The following is a 9,590-nucleotide window of genomic DNA, read 5'->3' on the forward strand; positions in this document are numbered from 1 at the left end:
CTTCAGTTGAATTTAAATGGAGGGGGAAAAAGAAGCCCAAACCCTTAAGTCACAGCTGAGAATTTTAGGACGATTTTTCTTGCTTTTTTTTTTTTTAAAGGAGATAATTTATTTTAGGGTGACTGTGGGCTGTATTTACAAAGCCAAGTGTTTTATTCTTGGTGAGGTTTCTTTTTGGTGACAGAAGATAGTGATCTGCATTGCTGGAATCTTTGAATATCTGTTTCTACTTGAGCCTATAGGTTAAAGACACTCTGGCTATTTCTAAGTGAAATCTCAGTTGTTACACTCGGAAAAGTGTGGTTTCTCAGTGTAGATCAGGCAGAATTTGCCATGGCAGGTACCATGACAGGTTATGTTATATGAGTTAACTTAAATCTTTGTTTTTAATGAGCGGAAAACTTCAAAGTTATAAAAATGATATAACGAGGATTGCAAAAGCTCATGTTTTATCTTCGCAAAGCCTGTGTTTTATCTTTGCAGTCTACAAAGGTGTTGAAAGCAGAGGCAGCTTGACATCCCAATTGTGTTGGCTTTTGCTGGTAGGTAGGCTCTGAGCTTCTCCTGGTGTCTTCAAAAATCCCCGCCTTGAGGTATTTTGCTCGCTAGTTTGTGTGCAAAATGCGAGGTTGTGATTTCCACCCTAAATTTCCGTACGAGGCATCCGCACCGCTGAGTGGTCTGTGCCTTGTCTAGACATCTGACAAACTCTTACAGTCGTTTGGGGGGGTGGGTGTGTTTAAAAAAAAACCACCAGTTTTTGGTAATTCAGCCCCCAGTTGCTACTGCTGTAGCTGCTAGATGGAATTTGTTTTAGAGAGCTTGATTCTTACCAGTTAAACATTGCTTCGGCTTGGAACTTTATATGTGCACTGAGCTTCTGGACGAGGTCAAACGCAGGGCAGCCAGTCATTTTATGCTGTCTAGCTCTGTCAAATTGTCTTACATGAGTGTAATACTGCCTCGGTTGCATAAGTAAGAAAGCTGAAAAGATATAAATGTCAAGATAGCCAAGTTCCCACGGAAAACTGGTTTAGAACTGGAGCTTATATTAAAGCTCATGTTACTTACTGGCCTAATTAAACTAGACAAGGCTTTATACCTGCCAAATGTATAAATAAAGTCTGTGGCTGCATTGTGCTGATGCAGCCCCTCGATAACAGCAATATCTTGTCAGGTGTTTTACTTCTTCAAGGGGTTCGTTTTGGTGGGAGATGACGCTTCCCTGGAGTGGCAAGCATTTTTATAGAAACAAATCATGAAGTCGTGTGAAATGTGTTTTGCAGCCCGAAAGAATGATTTATTTACAGTGCTGTATGGTACAGAACTCGCATCTCATCTGTGCAAGCATCACCTCTTCTGCTTCTCAGCTGAATAAATCACACGTTAGCAGTAGCTGACATTTTGCATTGTTTCCCTAAGAAAGACATTTTTGCTTGGCGCCGTTTGATAGACTCGGCTTAATGCACTTTCCTTTTTGGGATTATTCCCTCTAATCTTTTATTTACGCAGCATTTTTATTGAAGTATTTAGAAGCAAATGTACTTCTGAAGGTACAATATGCTTGTAAATTTAATATTCACTTTCATATTTAGGAAGAGTCCCACTCCCTCCCGCACATGAGCTGAAATCCAAGTGGGAAAACCTGCTGGGACCTGAATATGAAGTTATGGTATGTTATCTTTCAATAAACTACATCTGTGTATGTTATTTCTTTAAATTACAGATCTGTGAGCTTAGCATTATAGGCTGTTTATAGAACAGTTTAGTGTTCAAAACAGGTCAGTAACGTCAAATTTTCTTTCCCGTAACATCAAGGCTGAAGTATAGGAATGTTATAATGAGTTTGTTTGGGGCTTTTTTATTATTTTATTTATATAGATACTATTGTTACACAGGAGCTGTGTGCTAGACAGGAACATTGATTTAAGAAAATCAACTGTCCTTCTAAATCTGCATCACAGCAGCCACTTTTGTGGCATTTTTATGATTTCATTTATGATCTATTTGTTTTATCACACACCTGGAAGAAAAGGCTTAGGGTAGAGCTCCTATGTTTCAGAAAGCATCTTAACATTTTCTGAGAGGGGTGAAAGAATGATGTTCAAACTTTCTGAGAAAATAGGAAGTAACTCACAGTAGTGTAACTTTGTGGTGCCAGTGCCTGTTAGACATTCCTTCACTTTGTATTAAATAATTGCCAAGCAAAAGATTGTTCTGATGAATCGTTGTAAGGAGTTGACTGAAATTGTAATTCACAACTGCATTTCGCTGCTGTGTTAACCAGTGAGTACAGATGAAAAACTCCAGCCAGTGTTCTTTCCAGAGACTTAAAAAATTCTCACCACCACCACGAAAATGCCCTGCCTGTCTTTCTGATGCTTGTCCAGTTGATTTAGAGACACTTGTTTTTACTACTCGGAGTAGCCATCATTGCAGTCACTTGGTGGAAGATTTAAAGGAGCTTTAAGAATGGCTTTGAGAAACACGCTTCTCTTCTTTCCATTAGCACTCCTTTAAGATCTGAAGTTCGTGTAAGATTATGTACATGATGCAATAAATCTGTTTGGCTCCCCACTTCAGTTGCTTGGTATTCCCATCCTTACATTTCAAGAGTCTGAGATTACTTCCCTTAGCACTATCACGCTTCCCACAGAGGACGAAAACCTGCTTAGTTCAGGAAACCACCCGTTTCTAATTCTTCTCCAGCTGCCGCCAGTAAAATGTCAGGAGTGAAAATGTTAATGATTGGTCCTTTTAAATAATAGGAAGGAACCGTTCTGGCATCCCATTTGGAAAGTAATTTTTCTGTTCTTCCAGTCTTTGTCGTCCTTACCTGCCTCTAGTCTTGCCTGGCTGCATTCTGTAACAACATTTAGTTTGATTTCAGCCTGATATCGCAGTCCCCGCTTCATGCTGACCTCGCTCCTACACTCAGCTCCCAGAAAGTCACCCTGAAGTGCCTACAGGCTCGAGTATTCTCTCAGAAGTATTTATCTTCTGAAGAAATAGCTTTCTGAAGAGAGGGTTTGGGCCACTCATGGGTTTTGTGCTGCTGATCCTTTGTGACACAACAGAAGAAGCCGAGATCCCATCGAAACAGAAAGAGACCCTGTGGCTGTGTGGGGTTTGGTGCCAGGTGCCTAAAGCGTGAGGAGTTACCGGTCATGAGTTCATTTAGTTACAACCGAACGGACGTGAAATGGATTCTTCTGCCTGTTGGGAAAAACACCCTACGTGCCCGAAAACAAGATGCTGGAAGCCCCATTTAAAACCAAGCCAAAAGAAGAAGCTGAGGCTTATAGTATTCTTTTTGTTCAACTAGCCTGACATTACCTGATTTTTTTGCAAGGCTGTATGTTTTCCAGATCTAACAAATGTAGCAGTCCTCCCAAACGTATTCAACTTCAGCGTCCCAAACTGCAACCCTGGGCCATAGATCACTACAGATACCATCTTACTACATTTAAAATTGGCATAAATAACCTAAGATTATATTATAGATAAATAAATTACGTTAAAGAAGAACATTGCAAGAAAAAATGGTGGCGAGCACAGGTATTCTATTAATATTTTAAAAAAAAATGAAGATATACTGAAGGGATTTCTTGTCATCATTTTAAATAATCCACTTTGCACTCAGAGTTGGTAATTAAGGTCAGGTATTTCAAGCCATGGCAGAAGCATGCTGCAGAAGGTGGTGCTTTAGTCTAGCTGTTGGCTGTCCTATGTTAGATGGCCGTACTATAGCCCAAAGTACTTTTTGAATTCTGATTGGCAAGTCAGTTTGGGTATTTGTGTCAAACAGAATGACATTTTGTGCTTATACAGGATTACTGAACTTAACTAAAATTGGCACTCGGGCACTCGGGAATAATATTGGAGTGTGCTAATAGTGCATAATCACCACGTTCCTAGTGGCAAATGTTCTGTATCTGAAAGATTTTTCTAATGTTTGTTTAAAATTATTTTGCATTAACGTGACTTTGCTTAAGTACAGTTTATTTTGCTTATCTTTTTTTATTTTGCCGCACTCCACCGTCCTGGTGAAGTCTTTATTGTCCTGCTATTGAAAAAATATTATGATGTGCAATTTTTAGGTTGTGAATGTGGATATGCCCATTACAGATGATTTGGAGCTCCAGAAGTACTCAAAGGTATGGCTTACACGACGGTTTCCTTCATGATATATATTGGCAGAATAATCCCAGGAGGACACGACACAATTCCAGACTTATATTTTTCAGAAAATAAGTAGCTTTGTGGCTCTCTCTTTCCAAAAAAAGGGCTGCAGATATTCCACTTATCTTATGGACTGATCCAATACCTTCTTGTAGCGAGGGCAAGATGAACTTTTTAACACACACCTACCCTGAACCATAAAAAACCTCCGCAACCCAAACTATGCATATAATCCTCAGATTTTGGGGTGCTTAATTGCATTGAAGTTCAGTTGTTGAAAGCTGCTCCAGGATGGAGCAGCGGTTGAAACTCTGCTGAACAATGTCATCGTCCTGCGAGGGAGTTTGCCGTTGTGATCCTGGCTCTGGGAGAGGGACATCCATTCAATACCAAGGGTCAGAGCTGAAATTAATTTCAGTCTTTGGAGAGATTTTCAAGATATGCATGTTAATATTATGCAGAAGACATTTGTGGAGGTGATGCATTTCCATACTTGTGGCGATTTCTCAGTGAAGAAAGGCCATAAACTCATAATCCATTCATAGACTGGCCTAGGCTGGAAAGGACTTTAGAGATCATTTAATCCAACCTCCCTGTCATGGGCAGGGACACCTCTCAGCTAGATCAGGCAACGCATGGGGACCGAGCAGGGATCGAACCCGCGACCTTGGTGTTACCAGCACCGTGCTCTAACCGACTGAGCTAACTGGCCCCCCAGACCTGAGAATTTTGAAGATCAATGGATTCTCCTTTTACCCAAATATCCGGTATTACTTTGGAACCAGCAGGACAGTCAGTGTTTCAACTTAAATAACAAAAAGCCAGAAAGTGCCAAGTGGAAGGAACAGATACTGGTGATCATCTCCCTGCTCTCTTGTCCTGATAATGTATCCGTTTTCTGCTAGTCTTCTGAATATTAGCAGAACTAACGGTTGGAGGCTCCCTAGGGAAAAACTCTTGAATTAAGGAGGCCCACTGGGAAGAGGCTGACACAAAATCAGTGATTTCACCTTGCAGAAACAAGGATGCCAGTATTATTAGCTCTTCTCAGAGGATGCTTCATGGGTATTTTTCCTACCTCAAAGTTGTGTAGCTCCTAAAGGAGCATGACAGCTGATCTTGTTTAGATGGCGATTATGGAATTTATTTCAGTTTTTTTCAAAGCTCACCTTCTGGGTAGGGAAGGATTTAGGTGGTACTTGGCCCTGCATTTTTTCCAGTTTGGTAACCTTATTGAAGAACACAGTTCAAATTATCTTTTTCCCCCAAAGGGCAGATTGATTTTATTTGTGCAGTTTGTACAGAGAAATTACAGACACTTGTGCTGTATCGCAGGTGATACCAGTATGAAGATCTAATCGTTGTACTGTGTGCTTGGTTTAATTTGGTGAGCTACTGAATCCTGCATGTGTTTATGTTGTAAATAAAGATATACTCATTCTCAGCCATACTTATCTTTTGGCAGCTACTGCCCATCCACACTTTGAGATTAGGAGTTGAGCTTGACACCTTTGATGGACATCATTATATATCATCAATTGCTTCTGATGGCCAGGCTGCAACACTCGGTCTTCTGCAAATGGAGGATGAACTTCTAGAGGTAAAAAACCAAAAGGAGCAGCCCCCCAAAATCGAACTGATGTATTTCCTGTTTGCTAAATTTGCGCTAAATTCTAGTTTAGCTGCCGCGTGTGCAGTGGGAGTATTCAAGAGTTGGTTGTGGAAGCAGTTAGAGGAGCGCTTTGGAAGTCTCTTGTTCTTCATTGCTTCATTCTTCCTTTACAGACAAAATGTCAAATTCTTGTGACCTCTTACTGACTTCGTGTTTTCTTTTTTTTCCATGACTATCGAGAATTAGAAGGGCAGAGATAATATTTGTGTTGAATGTGTTTGTATCTGTAGTTCTTTAGCTCAGTCTTCTGATCAATTTGGCATTAGCTGTTGTGGTAGATAATCCTTCTTAATATTTGTCACTCCTAAAAAATTTACAACAGTCTCAGGAATAATGCTTCTTGTTATGCATCGTAACTCGCTCGTTGAGTGTCGAAAGACATTTGTGTGTATGAGCCAATACATCGGTTTGTTTAAATATGTATGAAGAGGTATTGGGGCAGCTTTAAAGTTATGGGAATCAGAATAGACCTATTTGCTCAGGAAAAATATTTATTTGATAGTATTAAAATAATGCCTATTTTGTGTGTATATCTATCAGTATCTCAGCTTGCAAGTGAAAAGACATTAACTCCCTATTGAATACCTACTCTTTATGGAGTATTTTGCATTTGAACCCTTTTTTAGTGGATGCAAAGAACGTTTAATTGGCATCGATGGGAACAGAATTAGGCCTTCTGAAAGATTAATTTGTTAGGTGTACAGCTCTCTTGCTTTTACTTGTTGTTCCCCCTTTAACATCAAAAATTCATACCGATATCACTAAGACCTAAAACATTTTCTTCAGTTACTGCTTAACGGAGGAAATCTGGATTCTTAAAGGAGGGAATTAATGGAATGCTGGAAGCGTTGTTTAGATTACTGGGCCGCTAAAGAAAAAAATTGTATACGAAAAGTAATGATGCAGTGCTGTAGAGTAACTCAGGAAACTTTAATTGTATATATTTAACAGTTTTACTTATTACTGTGTAGTTATGATTAAGTTCACAGATATGTCCAGACCTAGTAAGCATAAATCTTTTTCTACTCTGGAGCTGGAAGAAAACCCCAACAAAATAAAAATGTGCTCTGGGGCTAAAGCTGTATATACCAGGTTTAGCCCAGCATATGTTTTTGCAGCCAAGTTATAAATCCCCTTAAGGAGAGGTTTGCAATGGAAAAAGTGACAGCCTCGTTCCCCAGACAAGCAGCTCTACCTGGGCCTGATACAGTTGGGATTAAAATGTGATCAGCAAGGAATTGTTTTTAATATATAGTGAGGTCAAATGTTGATTATTTTTAATGACGTGTTTGAATTATGGTAGAAGTCATGGTATTTTCTTCCCCGCCCCCTTCTAATTTGAGCTAATTTCATTGTGGGATGGTGGGTTTTTTTAAGGAGTAAATTGCTTCCTTGTGTGTTTCTAGTTTTGTTATAAAATTGCCTGCGCTCCTATTCTATGGCCCAGCTAACGAGAGCGGTGTGGTGTGTGAACGGGGTGCAGGGCACCTTGCTCACTTAGAGGCTGCCTTCTGGCAGCTGAAAAAGAAGAGCTGGGAGTCCCCAAGTCTGCTTGGGAGCACGTCGTAGTTCTTCTCCATCAATCACAGTGTGCTGAGACGTGCTGGTAACTTTCCACCACACCGCCACTCTCAATGCATTAAAAAATCCTTACGCGTAGATCCTTCTGCTTAAATAATTAACTAATGGGTTAGCCTGATAGCTCAGCAGTTGCTGTAATTCTTACAGAAAAAAAACCCCAAACCACCCGTAGCAGTTTGTCTTACCATGTTGGAGGCCAGTTACACCACTTTGAATTTTTCTCCTTGGCTGGGTTATAGTGTGAGAGGAACTGTGTGTTTCCCAGCAGTATAAGCTATATTTAAACTGCAAAAAGCACAAAAAAATAAGTGGGTTAAAAACAGAAGTGATCAGGAAGAAAATGCTGAGATTGTTATGTAGTTTTGAGTCCCTCTAAAGAAAAAGGAGATCAGGGTAGTATAAGGCGAAGCTTTGCCTCAGGTACACATGCACAGAGGCGTTTGTGTTGTATAGTTACGGACAGAGGTGTTTGTGTTGTATATTTATGTGCTACATTTTCTAGGAGCAAACGTGAGTTCACCTGCAATAGCATTGTGGTTTGGGTGTGGAGTGAAATATTAAGAAAATCTTCAATTCCCTCCGTTTACTGTGCTTTAGTTTGTGTTTTGGATGGACTTGGATGATGTGCACTGGATTCCTAAACCAGTCATTGCACTCCAGCGACTTGGGACGTTTGGTCATGAGAGTAGACCTGAAGTAGCCTGAAAGAAACCCCAGAAATGCAGGGGGTGTTGGGATTGGGTCTGTAGCACTAGTGGGGTTAAAAGCCTGCTCTTCTGGGGCTGCGCTACTCGTCAACGTAAATGATGATCACATCTGTGACACCTGCTCCTCTGCATTCCTCACAATATTGTGGGTTATAAAATACATAACAGAAGATGAATCCTTGCAGTTTTGTTTTCCTGAGGAAGTACAACTGTAGTATCCCAATTTTTAAGCAGCATTATTATCTATCTGTCTGTCTATCAATCTGTCTGTCTATCAATCTGTCTATCAATCTATCTGTCTTTTTTTTTTAAGTCTGTGGTTTAAAACATCCATCCTCTTAATTATCTTAGTGTGAATGTGTATTTCACCTTCCGTGTAGGTAAACGGAGTTCAGCTCTACGGCAAATCACGGCGTGAGGCAATCACTTTTCTAAAAGAAGTGCCACCCCCATTTACATTGGTTTGCTGTCGGCGACTTTTTGATGATGGCAACGAGTCTCTCGTGGATGAACCCACTGTGGGAGTTTCCCCTCCAGAAGAAAAGGTAGATTTCTCATATCCTTCAATTGTGTGAAAGGACCAGAACTTCTGGAAAAAGTACATGTGTTTCTGAGAAAGGGATTTAGCTTTCTGAAGACAACGTTTGTGTTTCCTTTAGCTGTTTGATCCAGCCCACTGGATCAGTCTTAAATAACATTTCCTAAAATATATAGTGACGTGAGGCGGTTTTGTATGAAATTGTCATATAAAGCTGCCTTTGCTGTTCACTTTGGACTCGTAAAGGGCAGCTGGAGTTTCAGTGAAAGACAGTTCCTCTTTGCAGTGCTGGTGCTTTTACTACAGTTTCTACAGATTGGTCATGAGAAACTTCGTTGTACTATAAATACAAGGTAGGTAAATCACCGAGCTAGCACGCTGACTATGGACATCCCATTCATCATTCTTACACTCCATAGGTGAGTGAGAGCTCTGAATTACACTAAATCACATCCTCGCCACCATTAGCTGATTACTCCCATGTTCTGAGTAGTTTTTTATAGAACTGGGAAAAAAATGAATCAGAATCACGGAAATTTCATGATGCTTCCTGTTGCCGAAGCTTTCAAGTGTCAGACTAAAGCTTGACACTTGTAAGGGTTGTTCCAATTTACAAGAAGTATTTACACCTTGACTTCTCATCTTTTGTGGTGTTTTTGGTTCCAATTTCCTCTAAGGTGAAGAGTTAAACAAGAGATGGAAAAAAAAGGTGGACAGTATTCTGCTTTTTTGTAAAAGGCCGTTTGTCTTGCAACAGAACTTGTTCTGCTGTGCTTTTGATGTTGTATTCTACTGAACATTTTCCACGGGTGTCCTGTCGGTTGCACATCTTTGCCATGAGGTCATATTGAGTGTCTGCTCTAGAGCACAGCATTTCACAATATTTCTGCTGTCTTTCATGAAAAGTATC

General features: G+C 40.2%; 1 protein-coding gene across 1 annotated transcript in view; it reads left to right on the forward strand.

Annotated features, from left to right (window-relative positions):
* The window catches only part of INADL (InaD-like (Drosophila)), a gene marked incomplete at its 3' end in the record, with an annotated part of 55,348 nt that overhangs the window by 20,981 nt on the left and 24,777 nt on the right, over positions 1-9,590 (forward strand). Inside the window, exons 12-15 of the mRNA XM_009873829.1 lie at positions 1,596-1,672; positions 4,101-4,157; positions 5,648-5,782; positions 8,523-8,687. Of these exons, the coding sequence (XP_009872131.1) occupies positions 1,596-1,672; positions 4,101-4,157; positions 5,648-5,782; positions 8,523-8,687 (434 nt within the window). The remainder of the gene's footprint in view (positions 1-1,595; positions 1,673-4,100; positions 4,158-5,647; positions 5,783-8,522; positions 8,688-9,590) is intronic.

This window comes from Apaloderma vittatum, unplaced genomic scaffold (genome assembly GCF_000703405.1).
Source record: "Apaloderma vittatum isolate BGI_N311 unplaced genomic scaffold, ASM70340v1 scaffold10917, whole genome shotgun sequence".
In the NCBI taxonomy this organism is placed as follows: domain Eukaryota; kingdom Metazoa; phylum Chordata; class Aves; order Trogoniformes; family Trogonidae; genus Apaloderma; species Apaloderma vittatum.